We start from the raw sequence: 24580 nt of genomic DNA, 5'->3' as shown, positions 1-24580 counted from the left end.
TCTCTGCCGACGGCTCCAAGATGGAATCGGCAATCGGAGCAAGGATTTTCTCTAAATCAGCCAATTTACCTATATCCCTAAAACAGCTGAATACTGCCAGTGTTTTTTATACAGAAGACTTTGCGATCCTGCAGACATGCAAAATGCTTAGGGAACGAGGGAGGTATAAACATGTTTTCTATAGTCAAGCCGCGATTAAGGCTCTGTAAGGAGAGGATCAATTCTGTTGGGTGTGCAGGTAACATTTCTCTGATCTGGGTATTGATTACCAGGAAAGGATCTATTGAATTGCCAGGAAAGGGTCGATTGAATTGGTCTCAGATACCTCCTTCATGGTTATCGGCATCCCCTGACTGTTGTTGAAGGCGAATCGCACAACTTATTTCTCAGGAAAGCGCAGAAAAGATGGAGCTGAATTCCTTCGTGTGCTATATTATTTAGATAACTTTTTGGTCCCAGTATAATCGACACAGGCCGCAGATAGTCCTAGGAGCTCGAAGCCATTCAATTTTTAATCTCGTAGCTGTGTTTATCGGTTATTGGACGTACGACACACACACGGAAAATCTTGGTTTTCCATTCAGCCCCCATTGCAGAAGCTGTACGCATCTTTCATGTTGTTTACATTATATCTAAATGTCCGGGCTTGGCAGCTGGACGACTAAGGTCACTGGGTGCTCCTTCCTTCGACAGCCTGGGTCCCATCCCTAAATCCCATCAGCCTTATCTGTTACATCTATAGCTCTGGTTGGCTGTAGTGGAATGTAGAGGTCTTGACGTGAAATGTAACAAATGAGATAATTCATTGACAACTTTCACTGTCACACCCTGGAATACCGACGCGGCGTACCAAAACTCACACGAAACACTGAATTTTTGCAGTGAAGAACCGTCTGGTGACTATCATTTCCATGTTTGTTGCTCCGAAATTTATATATAAAATTTTTAGTCTAAATCCATCAATTTTTCTTATTTACAACGCTACTTAAGCCAAAATGTGCCTCATTACTGAAAATGATTTCCTTTCCGAAGCTTGGGTGAAGGTATGGCTTACAGAGCACTGACAGTTTTAATACTAAATTTTAAATATTTCAACAACGTCAACTGTTAACGGCAAGATTAAATAAAATCTCAACAAATTTGGTTGCTGTATCTGTACCAAGATGGCCGCTAGACACTGGCAAAGATCGAAGGCAGCTACTGAAAATCATCAACGTACATGCGAAGCGGGTAATATACTTTAGCGTGCGACATGAACTAAAAAAAGTTACTTTTTAATACCTTAAATACTTAACATCAAAATCATACCAAATCGAATAGAATTCTCTATGCTTCAATACCTAAGGTATTGCAGTAAATTTTAGTTTGAGGTGAAAAAAAGGTATAAGAATCGATTAAGGGCTCTTAAATATATTTATTTTACGTACTTGCATCGTTACTCTTGTGTACTTAAGTAGGGTCGACAGAAGAGTCGCCAAATTTATTGGCAGTAGTCCAAACCACGCCTGGGACATTAAACAGTTCTAGAGCAAACACTTTTTATGAGAAGGTGGAATTATACTGTGGTATTTGATTGAAATTGAAATGCTTTTTATGCTTATACTTGCAATATTTTATTCTTACTCACTTACTTACTGCGTACTTACTACCATGCAGGGAAAACCCAAACTGGCTAAATAAAGTACTAGTCCAGAACTGGTATGATTTTTTCGATTGCCGCTGCGTCATTCGTGCAGCAAGTAGCCACCTCCGTCTGCGTAGTGTTACGTAAAAGGTTTCCTAGTACATTGCGGCTGTGCTATCGGCTTCTGGTACAAGAAAATGTTGTTTCAGTCTAGATGAAGGCGATGTGTTTTTTCGAATTTACCAGAATTTTTTGATTTCAAAAAGTGATCTCTCCAGTCGAGCTGAAGACGGTGTTTTTTCGAATATACCAAAAAACAAACCTAGAAAATTTTTGAGTTCAAAAAGATATGTTTTCGGCCGAGCTGAAGATGGTTTGTTTTTTCTCGAATTTACCAAAAACAAAAAAAATAGTGGAACATTTTTGATTTCAAAAAGTGTTGTTTCGAGTCGAGCTGAAGACGATGTGTTTTTTCCAGTTTACCAGAAAAAAATATAAGAAAATTTTTTGATTTCAAAAAGTGATGTCTCCAATCGAGCAAACAACAAACTTAAAAAATTTTTGAGTTCAAAAAGTAATGTTTCCGGTCGAGCTGAAGACGTTGTTTTTTTCGAATTTGTCAAAAAAAAATATTAGAAGAATTCTTGATTTCAAAAAGTGATGTCTCCAGTCGAGCTGAAGACGAGGGTTTTCGAATCTACCAGAAAAAAAAATTAGAACATTTTTCAGTTCAAAAGGTGATATTTCGAGGCGGGCTGAAGACGGTGTTTTGTTCGAATTTACGAAAAAAATAGTACAAAATTTTTGATTTCAAAACGTGTTGTTTCGAGTCGAGTTGAAGGCGGTGTTTTTTCTTCCAATTTGCCAGAAAAAAAATTTGAATATTTTTTGATTTCAAAACGTTTGTTTCGAGTTGAGCTGAAGAGGGGGTTTTTTCGAATTTACCCGAAAAAAATATTAGAAAATGTTTTGAGTTTCAAAAAGTGATGTTTCAAGTCGAGCTGAAGACGATATGTTTTTTTTTTTCGAATTTACAATTAAAAAAATATCAGAAATTTCTTGATTAAAAAATATAATCCACAACCGCTTGAAGATATTATATATCACTCCACTCCATTGAGTATTGTGCGGCAGCAGTATGCGCTAGACCACTATTTTTTGTTACCCCACAAATATGTTATATTTGTTGTATTTACCACTAATAAAAAGTTCAGATTCATCCGAAACAGGACGCGGATAAGCATCATTGATTTTTGCTTCAATATTTCTATGGTCCTTAATTCACTAGAAAGCTAACCAGTTCGGTGCTAAAAGATTTCTCTGCAGCTGTTCATGTGCTTACACTTGCATACATACCCTGACACTTGCATACATACACTGACACTTACATACATATATATACATAAATATTTCACAGCATCCACAATGCCCTTGTGGCAAATGTTCGCTTTCGTGTGGAATGGGATTTGACGGAAAATCAATATCTTGTAATTTTCAGCACAAATAATTCATAGTTAGTGGATAAGTTTTTGCTTAAACATTTACAAATGTCTCATGAAAAGAAACTAATGCCTGTGGGACTAAAAAATGTGGCGCATTAAGTTTCATCATAAGTGCTGATGGCTGAGCGAAGAAGGAATGTAAATAAATACTATTTAATGGATAATAAATACTATTTAGTATGAAGTCTTGACTATTTATATAGTTTTAAAGAAATTAATATATTATATTTTTTTATAAGATATGTACTTTATATATTTATTACAAAATCCATACAAGTTTAAGTTTCAACGTTAGCAAAAAAAAAAAAAAAAATCATCCAGTCGCAGTTAATTTAAATTTTAAACAGAATCTTCTTCTTCTGCTTTGTTTTTTCTTGAATGTTTTTAATGTTTTTTTTTTACAAAAGTATAGCCCTATGTCTAATAAATACAGGGTGGCTGATGAAAGCCGCTACCAAAAAAAAATTGAATAACTTTTTTTCTGTTTAAGTTATCTGTTCCATTTTTGTTTTAATTTGCAGATTGATCTTTAAAATTTATTAAAATGGATAACTGGGACACGCAAACAAGAATTTGGATAGTCCGCCGCTATCACGCACTGGAGTCCGTAGTTTTGGTACAGAGAGAGTACAGGCGGATGTTTGGCGGCGATCCCCCGAGCAGATGGACCATAATGAGACTGGTGAATAATTTTGCTGAGCAGGGAACAGTCGCAAGAAGGCCTTATCATCGAAACCCACCAGTTCGGACGGAGGAAACGATCGCTGCTGTAGCTGCAGCTATACAAAGCAATCCAAGGGTTTCAACAAGAAGCTTATCTGCTCAACTTGGTGTCAGCCGACAGTCTTTGCAAACAATAATGCACAAAGATTTAGACTTATTTCCCTACAAAATTCAAATGGTTAACAAACTGAATGCAGCAGACTTGCCGATTCGCTTGGAATTTTGCCAGAAGATCCTGCAAATGGTGGAAGAAGACCAAAACATGTTAAACTGCCTTTTCATGTCTGATGAGGGCCATTTCGATTTAAACGGCAATGTGAACAAACAAAATTGTCGAATATGGAGTACTTCTAACCCCCAGATACTCCACGAGACGGAATTGCATCCTCTTCGCGTGACAGTGTGGTGTGCGGTTTCTTCACGCTGTATTGTCGGGCCTTATTTTTTTTGAAGAAAATGGTCACACCGTTACGGTTACTGGAGACCGTTATTTGAAAATGCTGAAAGAATGTTTCTATCCAGAACTACGCCGAAAGAGAATTCCTTTCAACTCTGTGTGGTTTCAACAAGATGGGGCAACGTCTCACATAGCCCGGACTGTTATGGCAGAGTTGCGACGAAAATTTCCCAATAAACTGATTTCAAGAAACTCCGAATTTCGTTGGCCCCCCAGGTCGCCTGACCTTACTGCACCTGACTTTTTCTTGTGGGGTTTATGTAAACAAGAAGTTTATAAAACAAAGCCAACAAATTTGGATGAACTAAAACAATCCATTCGGGCAACAATTGCGGCTATTCCTGTCGCAACTCTCAAAGCAGCAATGAACAACTTTTTACTAAGATGCCGCACTTGTGTCAACGAGCATGGGGGGCATTTAAATTCAATTATTTTTAAAACTAGTTAAGCTACATTTAATAAAATTTAATGACCTTCAACTTGAAAAAAAAATAAACGAATTCCATACACTAAAAAAAAGTTATTTGAGTTTCTTAATGTAGCAAAATTCATCAGCCACCCTGTACTACTTGTGTATAAATCCAGGTTTAAAACTTTATAAAAATTAGAGCAAATCCTTAAACTTTTCAGCGCAATTCCTCTACTTTTTTAAAAAAGAATTCCTAAAAAATTTGGGTACACAGTTTTTTAGACTACTTCGTTTCATTTCGTTTTTATTTTTTTTCTCTTTATTTCATTTTATTTTAGTTAATATAATTTCAATTAATCTAATTTAACTTAACTTCATTAAATTTTATTTCATTTTACTTTCTTTCATTTTGTCTTTATTTTATAATCCTGGTTTGAAACTTTGTAAAACATAAAAAAAAATCCTGAAACTTTTCATTGCAATTCCATTGGGTTTTAATTATAATTAACACAATTTTTTTTTTTTTGGTAATCAATCACGCTTTTAAATTCTGGTATAAAAAGTGTAAACCAGAAAATGTCAAAAAACCCATAGACTTTTCATAATTTTTTTCCTCGCCTGTGTTTTGGTTTCTCTCCACATAACAAATGCACGGTAATGCCAGCCATTTTGAATTTTCTATTTTTAATTTGTTTTTGACAGATACAAAAGCTGGACGTGCTTTAGCATGCTTGGCGATATTTTTGCTATTAACGAAAAGGTAATGAAAGAATCTGTACTGCGTGGCCTAAAGCAACGCCGCAGTCAAAGGCATGAAAACTGCATCACCTGTGAGCAAAAATGAATGCAGATGATAAAAGAAAGTCTCCTAGATGGGAAAAATTCCGGCTGCAAAATCACTTTGAATAATTCTTTTAACATCTTAGAAGCAGCAGAAGAATTAGGCATGAAATACCAACATTTTTTTAAAAGGGATAAACAAAAAAAAAATTTTTTTAACAATATATTTTATATTAATATTTGATTCTAAAAAATGAAAGGAAAACTTATAAAGATGGCAAAAAGCATTGAAGATATCTCACTTTTAAAAACTCTATACTAATATTTGTAACATTAAATAAATATCAGAATCACAAAATGACGACATTTTCTTATTGTTTTCCTTCCCTACTTCTAATTACATCCGAGCCATATTTGCAGAAACAGTTTTATGTTTATGTTTAAATGTAGATGATGTAAGGCAGGAATATTTAAACCATAAGGACGGCTAATTTAACATCTTAGGATAATTTTCGATGACTGCAGAGCTCTGATAGAGCAGAGTCCTTAGCTTTTAGCAGCAGCTTCTTTGAGTGCGCTGCACCCAAAAATTTCGTCTTGACATAGCAAACAAAACAAAAAAAAACAACTTAATCGGCATGTGGAATGTGCAAAGGATAAAAAAGAACCTAAAAAATAAAACAATAAAAAATAAACAAAAACAAGTAAAACAAGGCAAATCCCTGGTCCGCCTCTTCTGAGTCTATTTGACAATATAAATTTCAAATTTAAAAGAGTAAATGAGTTGCTAATAAAGGGTCCACACATAAAGGGTTGGAAAATATGTATCAACACTTTCAAAGGCTTTTAAAGAAACAAAAAATCTAAGGAAAATATTCAAACTCTCACTGAAAGGCAAATATGATAGATCTGAGGATAATCTTTGCTGTTTGTTTTTCTCTGTTCTTCGCTGAAATTTGTTTCCAACAGAAAAAATTTATAGAGCCATTTATGTTTTACTTTGAACAGTTTCAAAGACAGGCTCCTCAAATATCTGTTTCACACATTGTTCAATAAATCTGATTTATATTGAAAAATAAAATATTTCTCTCACCTGGTGACGAAAAAATTTATTGTGCATGTTAAGCTCAGGCAAGTCAAGTCAAGTCAAGTCAAGTCAAGTCAAGTCAAGTCAAGTCAAGTCAAGTCAAGTCAAGTCAAGTCAAGTCAAGTCAAGTCAAGTCAAGTCAAGTCAAGTCAAGTCAAGTCAAGTCAAGTCAAGTCAAGTCAAGTCAAGTCAAGTCAAGTCAAGTCAAGTCAAGTCAAGTCAAGTCAAGTCAAGTCAAGTCAAGTCAAGTCAAGTCAAGTCAAGTCAAGTCAAGTCAAGTCAAGTCAAGTCAAGTCAAGTCAAGTCAAGTCAAGTCAAGTCAAGTCAAGTCAAGTCAAGTCAAGTCAAGTCAAGTCAAGTCAAGTCAAGTCAAGTCAAGTCAAGTCAAGTCAAGTCAAGTCAAGTCAAGTCAAGTCAAGTCAAGTCAAGTCAAGTCAAGTCAAGTCAAGTCAAGTCAAGTCAAGTCAAGTCAAGTCAAGTCAAGTCAAGTCAAGTCAAGTCAAGTCAAGTCAAGTCAAGTCAAGTCAAGTCAAGTCAAGTCAAGTCAAGTCAAGTCAAGTCAAGTCAAGTCAGGTAAAGTTAAGTTAAGTTATGTTAAGTTAAGTTAAGTTAAGTTGAAATAAGTCAAGTTAAATAAGCTAACTTACGTTAAGTTGATTTAAATTAAGAAAAATTATGGTTATTTTAGTCTAAAAATAAAAAGTCTTGATCGCTCAATACATAAAATTGAAGAAAGTCATAACTTTTTTTCAGGTATTGGCAACGTTAGTAATAAAATATTTGCTCTATTACCGAAAACTGCTACCAAAACTGCTTATAGACTTATGGTTTTCCCCCAATAACATTCAACGCTGTGCTCTTATACCTAACGCCTGAAGCAAAATTGCTGTGGGTAGCGGCAAACGGTTTGACGGGTGGTGAACAACTGCTCTACTCCCGTCTGAAAATTCGTTCCTTTCAACACAATTGCGGCCGCCGTAGCCGAAAGGGTTGGTGCGTGACTACCATTCGGAAATGTACGGGTTTGAGTCTCATTGCACAAAACAAAAAAATGATAGAACACGTTTTTCCTAAAGCGGTCGCCCCACGGCAGGCAATGCCAAACCTCCGAGTGCATTTCTGCCATGAAAAAGATTCTCATAAAAAACTATTTGCCGTTCGGATGCGGCATAAAAGTGTAGGCCCCTCCATTTGTGAGAAACCACGTCACAAAAAGGAGGAGGCGCTTGGCAAAACCTCTAACAAAGGCTATAAGCGCCAATTATATATGTTTATATATAATATAAATTGAATTACTTAAATTTATTAAAATGCAAATGCGACACACAACACAATTCGAAAATCCTTTCCATCTTCCATCGTTACTAGAACCAACAACTTACTGCACTAGGTCAGGCTTTTCATGTACGGAAAAAAAACTACTAAACTAAAAATATTATAAGACTCAACCACAAGCACACACACACACGCTCGCATTTTGTCACTGACTACTCACCCATTATGGTTATAAATATGAGCAAACCCAACACGATAGACATCACAATCATTTTCGCGAACGCCACCATCGGATCCTTTGTGCCGCCGCCGCCGCCAATGATATCATCCAGAACTCGTTGCTGGTCATCAAACTCATTATGTTCGCTTATAAAAAGATCGACGATATTGTTGTTGCCACTCGGCACACCGCTGGTGCTGTTGAATGTGATGAAACCACTGCTGATACCCTCATCGCCAATGCCTAGTAAGACGTTCGTGCTGTTGTTGTTGTTGCTGATGTTACCGCTTGTGCCATTCAATACAATTTGATATGCGCTCGTTTCATTGACGTCGAACAACATTGTTGTAGCATTACTGTATGCTGTATTGTACGTGTTGTAGGTAGGTAGAAGTGGTGCATTCAGGTCGGAGACGCCACCATGCACCAAAGACATGTCAACATCCAGGTCAGTGTAAAAGTTTTGCGCTGTACTCCAAGTGGCGATTGACGGTGAAATTATATCACCCAACATATTGTTGTACATCTAACTTTATGGGGAGGTAGTATTGGTGTTCTTGATGGGAATGGTGATGGTAATGGTGGTGGTGTTAGTGCCACTGATGTATTTGATGGTACTGATTGAATTAGGGCTAGTATTTTGCTTGTATTTGATGTTTGCTTGTAGTGCTGTTGGTGGTGTCGTGGTGTATGCTTGGTGTTTTTATTCTCAATTATATAGTTGGTGTTGGTGCGCCTGCTGCATTTTACATCAGCTGCTTATGTTATCTACCAGTTTATTGCTATTGAATTATTATCTCTCTTGGCTTCGTCTCGTTTGCCTTGTCAAGTTTTGCCGTTGGCTGATTTTCAATGGACATCATCTGTAAATGTACGACAAGGAAGGTGATGTAAGTAACGGATTTTCTTACAGTAAATGTATCGATATTTTATAATATGCGGCAAAGGATGACTATAATGTGAATGAGGGAAGGTGATTTTTTAGTTAAATTTAATAGGCACTCAAAATGTTCTGGGTAAGAAAGAAAATATAACCATCAATCACCCTGTTGCTTATATTTTTAAGTTTAAGAAAAACATAGTTGCTGATTTCACATCAAATAATTAAATCTAAAATAAAATAAAAACAAAATGAAATGAAATAAAATAAACAAAATAAAATAAAATAAAATAAAATAAAATAAAATAAAATAAAATAAAATAAAATAAAATAAAATAAAATAAAATATAATAAAATATAATAAAATAAAATAAAATAAAATAAAATAAAATAAAATAAAATAAAATAAAATAAAATAAAATAAAATAAAATAAAATAAAATAAAATAAAATAAAATAAAATAAAATAAAATAAAATAAAATAAAATAAAATAAAATAAAATAAAATAAAATAAAATAAAATAAAATAAAATAAAATAAAATAAAATAAAATAAAATAAAATAAAATAAAATAAAATAAAATAAAATAAAATAAAATAAAATAAAATAAAATAAAATAAAATAAAATAAAATAAAATAAAATAAAATAAAATAAAATAAAATAAAATAAAATAAAATAAAATAAAATTACAGTAAACGTTTTTCTTGTTAGTAAATTTGTTAACTATTTTGTATAATATTTATATATATATTTAATTGTAATATTTTGTACCTGTTATTGTATAAATTATTGGCTTGCAGCAAAGCTGTCGCCAATTAATGTAAAACACTCCTTCTTTGGGATGCAATATAAAAAAAAAAAAAAAAAAAAAAAAAAAAATAAAATAAAATAAAATAAAATAAAATAGAGTTTTCAATCCGTTCTCCCATCGGACGCGTCCCCGGGTGGCGGATAGGGGAACGCTCTGTAGATATACAGGGTAGGCGGGAAATAAAATACCGCTCGCGGACCAAAAACTGGAAATCTAAACCCGGCAGCGACTGAACCAGATTGGGCGGCTCTCCGGTCGGCGTCTGTACTTCAGGTAAGAAGCGGCTGTTAACGCACCTGTCAGCAGGTATAAAATGGAACCATTATAAAAAATGAGAAGAATAAATGAAGCCTCGGATAACCTTAATCTTAATTCTAATCATACACTTCTGGAATGTGGTCCAGCTCGGCCCCAGACTGATCATACTCCAGATACAAACAACTACTCTGGGGATAATAGACAAGACCTTTTGCAGCCGGGAACTGATTCGCAAGCATCGCATGCAGCGACCAGCCCAGTTGTAGCAACTAGACAGCGTAAAAAATGGACATCAGAAATTAACGAATTCTTATTACGCACATACCTACAGATCACTAAATTAGAAACACACAGAACCCTTTTCCGAAAACGTTTACGTGAAAAGTTTGTAGAAAAATATCCGCAAATGAACGTGTCAGAGCAAAACTTGTCTGATCAATTAAGAGCGATACGCAGACATGATTACATCACAGAAGCAAGAAGAGAAGAAATTACCCAGGAAGTGGCGAGAGAGCTCGGTAGCAACTCTGGAGCCCCAGCAAGCCCTGAGCAAACAAACAACACACCACAGGATGGTAGTATGGATGCAGAGAACGAAGGGAATGTCCCTTTAATTATTGAGCCCGTCAACGACAATGCAGAGTCAATAGATTTTGAAAGTGCATATAATAGTTTTCAAGAAAATTATGCGAAATATAGGGGAATGCCTGTGATGAGTCTGCCGCACTTGCCGAAACTAAACACCTCTAGAAAACTCGGAAAATTAGTTGACTATTACAACGCTGTTGTATTACCGGAAACACTGAACGAAGAGATTAGTCTCGAAGAACTTATAATAGTCATATACTGCGTTGCTAAAACTATATCTGAAATAATCACTAACAAACATTTTGAGAACAATCAACACAATCAGAAGCCAAAACACTCCAAATCAACTGACAAGAGTAATAAACCGAAGTGGTTGATAAGACTCGATAAGAACATTGAAGAGCACCGCCGAAAAATAGGAAAAATAACAGCATTGGTAGGTGGAAACACCTCCGGACGATTGAAACGCCAAGTCCTCAAAATATGTAAAAACTTTAATACTCACTCGAAGTTCGAAAATAATGAAGAAATGCCCAAGCGTACGCTCGATACGCTCAAGCAAAAATTAAGAACGCTAACCACCAGAAGAGAAAAATATAGCATGTCTATGAAACGCAAGCAACATAATCGTATGTTTGAAAGCAATCAAAAGCTATTTTTACGACAATTAAAACAAACCACGAACGTAGAAAGGCAGACGCGACAGGCATCAATGGATGAATTTAGATCATACTGGTCGGCTATTTGGTCCAAACCTCAGAAATACAACACCTCGGCAAGCTGGTTAGCAGAAGTGAGAGAAAAGTACTCTAGTATCCCAATACTTGGTTTCTCAGCCGTAACACCTGAAGAGGTTGCGAAAGTTGCTCGAAGGCTCCACAATTGGAAAACTCCAGGCTGCGACAACTTGCATGCTTACTGGTTCAAAAAGCTTACATGTATACACGACAAACTTGCAGCCCTCTTCACCAAGATAATAACCGGCGAAGAAGAATTGCCAAATTTTGCAACGCTTGGTACGACATATATGATTCCAAAATGTGATGAAATCAATGACCCTTCAAAATTCAGGCCCATCACCTGTCTGCCAGTTATTTACAAAATACTTACGTCGTGCATAACTAACATCTTTTATGAGCATATCGAAACACATAATCTGATTGCAGAAGAGCAGAAAGGATGTATACGTGCATCACAAGGTTGTAAAGAGCAACTGATTATAGATCAAGTTGTCCTTGGGCAATCTAAACAGAAGAACAGAAACCTCTATGCAGCTTATATTGACTGGATGAAAGCATTCGATTCGGTTCCACACTCCTGGCTTATTGAAGTACTTCGTATTTACAACTTCAATTCCAATATCATACTCTTTCTAGAAAAAGTTATGCAACGCTGGAGGACAAGAATAAAAATACCTGGCCCGGAAAGCTCTCAATACACAACCGAAATAAACATTCGAAATGGTATCTTTCAAGGTGACTCGTTGAGTCCGCTCTGGTTTGTTCTCAGCATGAACCCCTTAAGTCACATCCTGAATGAGACGGGACATGGGTTTGTATTAAAACACGGACAGTCTGAAAGATTCCGACTGAGCCATCTTTTTTACGTAGATGATTTGAAACTCTACGCCAGCAATTCCAAACATCTAGATAAGCTTTTGAGATGTGTCGAAACCTTCTCCAATGACATTAAAATGCCTATTGGACTTGATAAATGCCGAAAGATCACAATAGTTAAAGGTAAAGTGGTTTCTCGACATGTAACCGCGGAAAGTAGCGGACTCGACATAGCAGAAATGGAGGCAGGAGAGGTATACAAGTACCTTGGAGTTATGCAAAGCAGCAGTATAAATACGATGCAAATGAGGAAAAAACTGATAGCAGAATTTAAAAGGCGCCTTCACGCTATCTGTAAAACCCAACTTAATGGGAAAAACCAAATCCACGCCATTAATTCATTTGTCGTCCCGGTGGTATCGTATAGCTTCGGAATTGTAAAATGGTCATCTACTGAAATAGAAAATCTACAACGAATAATACGCACAATTATGACTAAATACAAGTCACGTCACCCAAAAAGCTCTGTCGTTCGAATGATGCTACCTAGAAAAGCGGGAGGCAGAGGACAGATTGATGTTGGAGCACTGCATGACAAACTTATCTTGAACATAAGAGCATATTTCCAACATAAGTGTTCCCAATCCGAGCTCCACAAGGCTGCAAGTGCTGCGGATGATAATTATACCCCACTTCGGATGAATCAACCCTACGAAATCAAGAACACAACCACAATAGATGAAAAAATCCAAAGATGGTCTGAAATGGCTATCCACGGCGTATATCGAAAAGACTTGCTGAGCCCACATGTCGACCAAAAATTGTCGCACTTATGGCTTACCAACAGGTCGATATTTGCCGAAACGGAGGGTACCATTTTCGCCATACAAGATGGTGTGATTCCAACGAGAAATTACATTAAATACGTAATGCGAGATCCAAATGCCGCTGCAGACAGATACCGAAGATGCAATAGTCGAAGTGAGACATTAGACCACGTGCTAGCGGGATGCACCACACTGGCAAACTCAATGTACCTGAAGCGACATAATGACATCGCGAAAATAATCCATCTAAAACTGACGCAGATGTACAACTTCAATCCAAGCAAAATACCGTACTTCAGATACACCCCAGAACCTGTTCAAGAAGACTCCAACTACCTTCTATATTACGACCGAACAATTTTAACAAATGCCACAAGAGACCACAATAGACCAGATATTTTCCTTATTGATAAATCTCAAGCGACTGGTTATATAGTTGATATTGCTGTTCCTGTAAACAGAAACATGCAAAAAACATATGCAGAAAAAATATCCAAATATTCTGACTTAGGCATTGATGTCAAACGCCAGTGGAAGCTAAGGAAGGTGCACATACTACCAATTATCATCTCAGCCCACGGACTAGTGCATAAAAACTTAGCAGACAACGTGAAAACTCTCCAAAAAAAAAAAAATAAAAAATAAAATAATATAAAATAAAACAAAATGAAATAAAATAAAATAAAATAAAATAAAATAAAATAAAATAAAATAAAATAAAATAAAATAAAATAAAATAAAATAAAATAAAATAAAATAAAATAAAATAAAATAAAATAAAATAAAATAAAATAAAATAAAATAATAATAATTGCTAGATGTAACGTACTTGCCTCTGTGAATATGTCATGAGACATAACAATATAACAAAGATCCTCCACCCACAACTTGCGATAAAACACGGTCTCTTACAGGCAGAAGTCTTGTATTTTAAATATGAACCAAAGGCAATATTGGAAAATGTAAATTTTAAACTGCACTGGGACAGATTTATTTCTACAGATCAAACTGCAGCTGCCAACAAACCTGACATCATCTTGTTCGACAAGATAAACAAAACAATCGAAGTAATCGATATAGCGGTGCCCCTTAATTGCAACATCCAAAGCACATACTCCACCAAAGTATCGAAGTATGCAGCTTTGGCCATAGAACTTAAACGGATGTACAAAGCGAGGGAAGTGAATAAAATTCCAATAATTATATCGTCCACTGGATTAGTGCCTAAGCATTTAATAAAAAACTTGAAGAAGTATGACTGCCAACACCTCTTAGAAAACATGTAGAAGTCGACCATACTGGACACATGTGCAATAGTTCGTAGATTTTTAAATATTTAAGTAATAGTAATCACATGGGCATAGGACTTGGACTACGCTCCACCAGAGCACAATCCCTTGAAAATTTTATCCGGGATGTGTAACCTCCGGCAATAGCCGAGATGGATTAAGCTCCAATAAATAAAAAAAAAAAAATAAAAATAAAAAACAAAAATAAATAAATAAAATGAAAATAAAATTAAATTAAACAAAATAAATTAAACCAAAATTAAATTAAAAGAATATAAAACAAAATAAAATAATTTAATATTAAATAAAAACAATATGAAATGAGTTAAAATAAAATAAAATTATACTAAATTAAGTAAATCCGTGTGGAGTTGCCTGTCTCCCATCGCGCGTCTTCCCGGGTGGCGTATGGGGGAATGCTCGACAGATATGTAGGGTAGGTGGGAAATAAAATACCACCCGTAGACCAAAACAGGCAAATATCAACTCGATTGCTTGTTTGTCATGGAGTTGCAAAAAATAAAATAAGTTCATTCATCTTACAATAAGCGGTTGTTGGTCAGCGTCTGACTCAGAATGCGCGGCTGTACATTGAAGAAGAAAAACTCTAAACCCTTTAGAAGGCAACGGGAAACCATTAAAGTAACCTCCCACGAAAATTAAACAATAGTGACTTACAAACTCAAGAAACACTCAATATTGGAACTTGAAACGTTCGCAGTTTATACGAAGCTGGTAAGCTTAAAAATGCAATAATAGAAATGGAAATATTGAAGATAGACATACTATTTGCTAGCGAAACATTGTGGGCGGATAGTGGTGAATTCATAGCAAATGATATGCAAATTTAATATTCTACCAATCAAGAAGGAAATCACAGGAGGGGTTTTGCTATTATTATGAAAAAGTCGATAGGGCCCAGCGTAGTGGGCTTTGTCCTTAAATCCGATAGATCAATTTTGATAAAATTAGACGCAAACCCATTGAATATCAAAATCTTAAAAGGTTATGCGCCAACATCTGACAAAACCAGAAACGGACTCGAGGTCTTCTATACTGAAATAGAAGAATGAACCCTACGAAATCACTATAATCCTATGTGATTTTAACGCTAAAATAGGCTCCTTATATGTTGATGGAATAGCAGGAGACTTCGGACTCAGCACCAGAATACACTAGTCCATGAGGAGCACGAAGGAGAAGGGAAGGCAAACTTGTATACCTAAAAGGGGGCGGAAAGGCCATATATTGGGCCCACCCCAGTTTTCTGCTTTAACAAGAAAAAACCTAAAACATGAAACTTAAAAATGGATCGTAATAAAAATCAAGGAATACTGAACGGCACAGACGGCTTTTACTACGCCAAATATTTTTTGAATTTTAATGCCAACAATCTGCTCTAACTCTAAAAAAAACGGTCTCAGACTACACTGTGGGATACTTACAAGCCACATTGACTGCAGTAAACATTTCAGCACAATTGGATTATCCAGCACTAGTTTATGCAGGTTCTGCTGTGCTGAAGATGAGTCTATGCAACACTTAATCACCGATTGCGAAGAGGTCACAGGAGACACAGAATCCTGGGCTCGTACCTACTGAAGGATGAATACATACAAACGACCGCTCCTAAGGAGTTGGTTCGATTCCTGGCAATACTTAATGACTAAAATTAAGCACTTAGGAGCGCACAATAGATCAGTCTGGTCGCAGTGCATAAAGGCCTTGGCCTAACCAGTGCAACCATTACCATTCCGCAAACTAATATTTCGATTTCGATCTCCGACTATGTGCTTTATATGGAAGAAAATTCACAACAAAGTGAACAAAAAAAAAAAAATATTTAAAAATTCAAGACGATGATTGAGCCACTTCAAACTTGCACTTTAGTATATCAAAATCGAATCGCATACCCCAAAGTTTTCTACAGATTCTGTTTGCGAAGTTGAGAATCTTCATGAATATTTTTTGAAATTTATACTTCCTCGTGAATTTCATACAACCTTTGTTTTAGAAGGTTTTTGTTATATAATGAAGCATATTAAAAAAAGTAATAATGAAAAAAAATTTCCATAATAAGTATTGCAAAAATCGTAAACAGATAAAGTGACTTAATTACGCGAGCAAAAGCGTGGCAAACTTCCCGTGACCACCATTCACTTACACCTCTATGATTTCTTTTCATATGCGACCCGTTGTAGAAATAAAAAAAATGCAACTATTTTCCTCCTGAACAAATATAATTCATACCCTACAAAGCCAAATTTCAAACTTTGTAAACAATTTTTCAAAATTTCATCTAAACATTCAACTTTTAAACCAGAAGTTTAAGGACTTTTTAGAGAGTGCAGGTTTATAGCCCGTGAAATGTTAGTATAGAAAGGTGCAAGTTTCAAGAGACTACAAAATACCGCTGAGATTTGGTAATGCTTTTATTTCACGGTGCTAAGGTGATAAAGCTTCTTTGCCGAAGTTGCACGTAGTTGTATGTAAAATTCGTTGACTTTTTGCCCTGAAAGGTGTAAATTTTTAATACTTTTAGCTGAATGATGTTTTTGCTCAAATTAATCAACCGATTTTAGTGAACATACATTGAACTTTGCATTCAGTGTATTTAGTGAGCTATTTCCAAATATTTGTGTATTGAAAAGTTCCATATGCCCTAAAATATGTTTATAAGCTTTATTGCGGTGCAAATGGAAAATGGAATTGTGAATATTTCAAGCATTTCTGAAGCTACAAATTTGAAATGAATGGATGCTTGAAAAGGTAAATAATGCAGATAGACATATTTCTTTGGCAAGTCTTGAAAAATTGTATTAAATTATCCATTGACTTACGGGCATTGTACAAATGTATAGATGCAAACCTGTTCATTTGATTGTGCTTAGTATTAACTGCACAAAAGTTACGCAATGCTGGAGAATGTATGACGCGCCAGCTCGTTCTGTTGGCTAGTAAGTGAAGCTGACTGCGTTGATTCGAAATGACTCTAACACATCGGTCAATAAGTCCCGGGCCTGACCTTTAGATGGCGCTGCTAATACCATATCGATTTTTTATTATTTAATAGCGCTAAGCTTTAAAGGTATACTGTCAAAATTTCAAGACTTTCGGTTTATTATTTACAAAGTTACAGAGCTTTAAGTGACGCTACTTCTGCTATTTTTAATAACAATGGATTCAAAGCAATTTCGTGTGTTGATTTATCATTGTTTTCCTATGAAAAAAAAAAAATACCGTTGAGGCAAAGCAATTGCTCGATAAACGTTCTACGGACTCTATTCCATCGGAAACAATGATCAAGCGATGGTATGCTGACTTTTAACGTGGCCGTACATACACCGATGATGCTGAACGTCCTGGTCGTCCAAATGAGGCAGTTGCTCCAGAAAATATTTAAAATCCCTCAAAATCATCATGAACAATCAAAATCATCAAACCAACAAAGTAAAGTTGTAAGAGATAGCTGACATCCTGAAGATATCAATAGGCAGTGCGTTCACTGTTTTGCACGAACATTTGGGTATGAAAAAACTGTTGTCGAAATGGGTCCCGGTTTTGCTCACGCCGGAACAAAAACAACAATGACTTGATGATTCAAATCGCTGTTTGGACATTATTAAGCAGGATAAGTCTGAGTTTTTTCGTGGAAACATGGATCCACCGCTACACACCAGAGTCGAAACGGCAGTCATCTGAGTGGACTAGACCAGGTGAAAGCCGTCCAAAGCGACCAAAGACGCAACCGTCAGCTGGAAAGGTTATAGCGTCGGTATTTTGGGATACCATGCAAATTTTCATTAGCCCATAGAGAAATAGCAGACAAATCACTGTTTATTTTGAAACATAAATCTTCAACGAGACCAATACGACTGGACAAGTACACTTGTACATATATCATCAGCATACGCATGGACATTCCCGTACTGACAAAAGGTAAAAATATCATTGATAAAAAGACTAAATTGAAGTGGACCAAGGATAGACCCTTGGGGATCACCAGTGTGTACATATCTAGGCTGAGATGTTAATTTTCTAGTCTTCACCTTCTGCCTTCTGCCACCAAGGTAGCTGGCCATGAGCTTCACCGCACTGTTTTTGAAGCCGAAATAGTGTTTAAGCTTTATCTCCTCAATTTTTTGCTCATTTTCATTAATTTGATTTAGCTTTGTTTTATTTCAATTCATTTGGTTTTATTTTATTTTATTTAATTTTCTTCTAACTTCTCCGAACTTTTAACACACTTTCTAATTCTTGTATTTTATTAGAAATCAGGAACTATTTTTTTTTTTAAAAAAATGTAAGCAAAAGTGTGATTGCAAAAGTATTTGTTAACCAAGAGTGTAGAGGAAATTCATGAGCCGATAAACTGCCAACATGAGAAATTATCCGAAGAAAGTAAATGTGAAATATTATAAAAATAATCGTTAAAAGAAAGCTGTACATACATATAATACACACACACATACATACATATACATCCTTTAACTCAGTTGCTTCAGACTGACTGCTCAATATGGCTCACATATGTTTGTGTTTGTGTATGAGTAACCACATGGCTGAATGTGGTACGTGGATTTGTCTTTTGTGTCTTGCCGCTTTGCGCCGCTGGGTGACATTTTAATATCTCGAGTGCATATTGCGTGCGCTTTTTATGTGAAACACACTTACCAAGGATCAACCGCCAGCGCTGGAGCGGCGCTGCAATAAAAGCAACAACAGCACCCTGTCTGACAACAGGCAGATTAACAGTAATGCTGTGGCGGTATGCAGTCGTTCACAGTGAGTAAAAAAGGTGAACTTCTCAATGAACGTCTAACTGTATCAAATTACAAAATTTACATTTTATGAAAATAAGTGAAAGCGGTGTGGTAAAGCATTCGGTTCGGTTAAAGGACCTTTTTCTTTTGAGAGCAAAATTATAAAATAATTTTGTAAAAAAGAGAAATGGATTGGAATTAGAAGTAGCTAAGAAATGTTTTGGAGGAAATTAAAGTGGATATAAATGGGGGAGGCACATGAAAGTCATTTATGCGTTACGAATGTAGACTAATTTAAAAATAGACGCCCTGAACTACAGACTAATTTAAAGATAGTTGCCCACAGTTTGTATGAAGACATAAGGTAAGGTATCACCACCGTTGGACTGAAATTATTTTTTACAAACCAAGCTAAACCGTAAAACATGTGAAACTGTCAAAACTTTTTAGTCGAATGCTCACTTCTATCAAAATAAAATTAATATTTTTGGAAGAGATCAGTAAACTTATTTAAGGTTGATTTGTTTTATTATTACTAATTTCAATATAAAGGATAATCAGATTGGAGGTACTTTTTACAAAGACTTACGCCTCAACAACCTATACAAATCGTACAATTCTATTTTTTTGTTGAAGAGCAACCCGAAGTTATTCAAGAACAGCCACTACATCCATTGAAAACAACAAACATCCGTTTGGTGCGGCCTATGGGCTGAAGGAATCATCGGCCCATATATTTTTTAAAGACGAGGCTGGTGCCAATGTAACAGTGAATGGCGAACGCTATCGCGCCATGATAAACGACTTTTTGTTGCCGGATGCCGGAAATGGAAGCCCATGGGCTCCACAACATTTGGTTCCAAAAACGCAGGACGAAGCTCATTGCCACACAACCCACGAAGCAATGAATGTTCTGCATCATCGTTTCGGTGAGCAATTTATCTCTCGTCTCGGACCAGTCGATTAGCCACCAAGATCGTGTGATGTTACACCTTTTGACTCTTATTTGTGGGGATGTAAAATCTAAATACTTTGTGGATAAACCAGCTTTGATTGAGGCATTGGAAGCCAACATTACTAAAGTTGTTCACGAGACACCGCCTGCAGTCCTCCCTCGAGACATTCATAATTGGTATTTGCGGTTAGTTGCGGCCTCCATTTAAAAGGTGCACTAAAAAGTACGCGTAGAGTGTACACATAACAGAAGTGAAACTTTCAAGGCAGATAAAGAAAGAGGGAGAGACCCGAGAGAGAATGAGAGAGAGAGAGAGAGAAAGAATATATATCTAAATAAATTCACAACATTTGCAGAGAATACAAACAGACAAAATTTACAAAAAAAGTCTTGCTCATATGGGAAGAACATGAATGCAAAGCAGAGTTCTAGTATGTGCGTAGTTCACGCTTTCAATTTACCATTTCATAAGCCTTTTGAAAGGGATGGAGATTTTGAAGACAGTCACTTTTCTTTTAAGTCTGTCAGCTTGCCAGTCCATCAATTAATTAGCTTCATTGGCTTAATTAGTCCATTAATTCAAAGCAAACTGAAATCTCCCAAAGCGGTAATCGCAGCAGAGTAACTTTTTCTACTTGCGATTTCATTACCATTCTTCTCGGTTATAGATTTTACGCATAAATATGGAAGTAGTTCGAGTAAGCCCACCGAGGCACTTTGGGCTGTAGATCCAAAATATTATATTTACCGAGGTTTCAAACTTCACCAGTTGAAACAATTGGAAATCATAAAATCTGTACAAGAGCTTCATTACAAAATTTTTCAATGAAAAACATCCAACAACATTCAGGGCTACGAGTTCAGTGAGTGCTTTGAGTCTACGGTCATTATGCGGAACCGGATACAAAGCACTCCAAAGCGCTCACACGTAAACCACTTCAGATATACTTGACTTATAAAAACGCACACACACTCACATAAATCCGACAAACCTAATAATCATAGCTCCAGCATTCAGATTTGGACTCACAAATACCGAACAAAAACCAACAACATCCACTAATTCGTCTAACTACGCGTCTAGTTTGTCACTCAAACGTAACGCGAGGTATAAATAAAAAATATATATAAGGTATAGCTCTCTTTTTCCTTTTCCTCTGCGTTATATCTTTTTTCTTTCTCGCAGAACGAAAATGCCCAAAACGTTGCATGGCCTTGAAATTTTACTCTACATTCTCGCTCGTCCATCGACGCCTAAGAAGTTTCACTTCAAAAACAGATGTCATGAGTAGTTCTACACAGAACTAGTAAAGACCGCCAAATCAATTTGAATTTTCCTTGTTTTATTTCAATTTAAAATCCGATACCTTTAAATTGATCACCTTTTATATAAAAAATACGATCTTGTACTATTTAGGAAAGAAAGTGTGCGCCGCCTCAGCGAGAAAAGTGAGCTTTAAAACTGCTACCAGATCCACAGTCCATCGATTTGTGTGTGTGATTTTTTTATATGCACATTTATGACTCTACACCGCAACTACAGTGCAACGCATAAATTAACTTTAATATTCGTATGAGTAGTTTCGTTGTTCTGATTGTGTGTTCTCATTACAGTTACTTGCCAGAGTTACAAGAAGTACCTACAGCCGGAAGGCTTTGCATGTGACGTGTCTTTCATGTAACCAAGCCGTCGGCATCGTACTCTGCTGAACCAGTCAAGCCATGCCAGATCTCGTTAAATTTGGAAATGCTTACAAGCCAGGATTCGTATTTTTCCGAACTTCGTACCAAGTTCTTCTAAAAGCTGCAGCATATGGCAATGTTAATGGTAGTGGTTGCATTATTTTCTTTAAAATTAAAAAAATAAATAATAATTTATGCTTCCTTCTAATATAAAATTTTTACTAATATTTAAAAAAAAAACAGAATCCCTTTTAATAGCAGACTCGCTCCACATGGCATCTTTTTCAATTTATTAATATGTTTCTCATGCCTATACATATGTATACATGTACTTGTGTGCTTGTATAAAAATGCGTTGGTGTTCTTTTCAGCAATGCACTGAAGGAGAAATCCACTGTGGCACTTTAACCTTTTGCTCGCTGTGTCGCAGCATGCAATTTTGATTGGCTCCACATCTTACGCGCACAAGTGAATTTGCAATGAGGGCTTTGTAATCATTTATAGTTATTACACACAGGCATGTTGCTGGAATGCATTTGCTCATATTTATTTAATATGAAGAGAAAAAATCACTGCGCACACAGTACTGTGAGCGTCAAAAGTGAGTCAACAGCCATGAAGTTGTGGCTTCTGTTGAGAATATAGGAAGTTTCTAAGTGCGTCAGGCTACTTCAATATTAACAAAGTAAAAGCAAACAGCAACAACAACTCTGCAGTGTAAATACTTACACTTGAACGAATGTTTCGCATGCCGAAAGTGACTAAAAAATCGAAGTACAAAAAGACTACCTGATGATGACTTATGCGCTGCGTTAGTCACTGTAGCACTTGATTTATTCACAAATTTTAACGATTTCTTTCTTTCTTAATTAATTTTAATAATTTTGTGCGAAAAAACAGTTTGTACTACTAAATAAACCATATAAATTCAAGTCTCGAACTTCGCACAAATTAAAAAAAAATCAACAAAAAATCAACAAAAAATCAACAAATTTTCTACACATTTTCACATTTTTTTTTAAACTATTAAACAAAACTTTTTTTAATTTATTATAAAACTAAAATTAGGTAATCAGTTCTATTGCCCACTAAATTTAGTGGAATAAATTGCAAGTCTCTAGCGGCTCAAAAGTCGCATTGATTTTTCACAATTTTTGTTTTTTTGCTGATGGTGTTGGCTGTTCTCTTCCATATAGCGAATGCCCAACTTTTCCATGTTGACAATAAACATTTTTAATTCTTAAGGGATTAATTGTGAACGCATTAAGTTTTTCTGTGTAAAGACCCATCATGAAGTCTTCCAGGGAATACATTTTTAGCACCTTTTACGCTTCAAGTACTTTCGCTCTCAGAGTACATTTTCACAACATTACCTTTCCTGTCAAAAATGCTTGAGCGGTTATTGCATTCCCAGATAAACTCTTTCCTGAGGCGAAATGCTTTGGTGAGTCCATAATAAGCTGGTTTTCGATCAACCAGGAGCTGCACTATGGCGCTTATTAACCCTTTACTGCATGAATTAATAAAGCGTTGAAGAAAAATGTTGCTTTATTTAATAAAAAATAAAAAAATCGAAAGAACTCTTCAAGTGATATAGTGCACGTTTTAGGTCAAGACTAGTACAAAACAAAACTTGTGCTTAGAAAATTCAAAACACCCTCAAATTTTTTATTTATTGTTAAAAACCCGATTTATGGTGTTTTTGATGAAGTAAAATTACATAACTAACCCATTTTTCAACCGATTTTTTTATTTCAATATGGTCTTGGAAAGGGAGTGTATGTGCGTTATGAATGTATATTAGGGCGGGTCGATTTAAAAATCGCTCATTGCTCTGTAAAAATCGTATTCTAGGGATCAAAATAAGAAACTTTGCCGAAGGAACCATACCTCTAAAACGAATTCTGATGTCCCTCAATTTGGGTCGAACGAAAAATCCCACTTTGACCCATTTAGAGTGCTCCAATCGAGTCCACATGTATGACCGACCCCCACTAGCTTTGGACGGCCGATCCACCCATGCCAGTGGCACACCCCCTGGAACTCCCCAGGGGGGTTCCCCATACAATCATTTCAAAATATCACCATTTTTGGCCTTTACATGAGAAAAGAAACTAAAAAGTTCAACTCAAATTGGGGGACATCAGAATTCGTTTTAGAGGTATGGTTCCTTCGGCAAAGTTTCTTATTTTGATCCCTAGAATATGATTTTCATAGAGTAATGGGCGATTTTTTTGCCTCCCCACAAATCGACCCGGCCTAATGTATATAATTCTAAGACTGAACGATTCTCGTTCAAAAGAAATTTTCAATAACAAACTCTGATTTGTGCTATTTTTCCCCTTTTTTTCAATGTGATTTGACCACTTTTCTCCAACGGGCACCACACATATAGGGTTATTCAATAGGTGCGCTTCAACTTTTTTCCGATAGCGAGGGCGAACGACGCAATATTTTTTATTTTTCGCTTGTCATTTGTAAACTTCATTAGTAGTATTGGGGTTATGTGAAGTCATTGGTCTACAGTAACAAGCCGGCGACGATTTGTGAGCTCAGAGCCAATATTGAACGCGAAATTGCTGGAATTTCGGCCGATTTATGCAAAAGAGTGGTCGAAAATTGGGTTCAACGATTCGACTTCGTAAAACGTGCACGCGGTGGTCGTGCAAAAGAAATCGAATTTCATACTTAAATGTATATGTTCAAACTCGATAATAAAAAAAAAATTAGTTAGAAGAGTCAATCCGTTTGTGTTTTATTCAAAAAAGTTCAAAAGTTGAAGCGCTTTTCCTCGAAATAAGCTATTTTTCATCTTCATACATGGAAACCTGTAAAACTAACGATTTTTTTTTTAAATTGTTTTTCCACAGTTTTAAAAATCCAGCTGAACTGT

At 35.9% G+C, this 24580-nt stretch overlaps 2 protein-coding genes across 3 annotated transcripts in view; one reads left to right on the top strand and one right to left on the bottom strand.

The window, feature by feature from the left end:
• Positions 1-24580, bottom strand: part of LOC129245729 (5-hydroxytryptamine receptor 2B) — a 94015-nt gene that overhangs the window by 57017 nt on the left and 12418 nt on the right. Inside the window, exons 2-3 of one of the 2 annotated variants that reach the window (XM_054884070.1) lie at positions 8850-8940; positions 8078-8607 (exon numbers count right to left, since the gene is read on the bottom strand). In XM_054884070.1, the coding sequence (XP_054740045.1) occupies positions 8078-8603 (526 nt within the window). In that variant the 5' untranslated portion in view covers positions 8604-8607; positions 8850-8940. Of the gene's footprint in view, positions 1-8077; positions 8745-8849; positions 8941-24580 lie in introns of those variants that run through there. The other variant, XM_054884071.1, reaches the window with a different exon arrangement.
• LOC129244071 (uncharacterized) lies at positions 10100-13113 on the top strand. The gene is made up of 2 exons (XM_054881686.1): positions 10100-12165; positions 12225-13113. The coding sequence occupies exons 1-2, from the start codon at positions 10100-10102 to the stop codon at positions 12226-12228; spliced, it is 2070 nt and encodes a 689-aa protein (XP_054737661.1). The 3' UTR covers positions 12229-13113.

Source organism: Anastrepha obliqua, chromosome 4 (assembly GCF_027943255.1).
Source record: "Anastrepha obliqua isolate idAnaObli1 chromosome 4, idAnaObli1_1.0, whole genome shotgun sequence".
Taxonomy (NCBI): Eukaryota; Metazoa; Arthropoda; class Insecta; order Diptera; family Tephritidae; genus Anastrepha; species Anastrepha obliqua.
Note: the sequence above shows the minus strand (reverse complement) of the source record. Positions and strands in the feature narration are given on the sequence as shown.

What these genes read in the sequence shown, in the direction of transcription:
- LOC129244071 (XM_054881686.1), top strand. Translation starts at nt 10,100, where the DNA reads ATGAGAAGAATAAATGAAGCCTCGGATAACCTTAATCTTAATTCTAAT.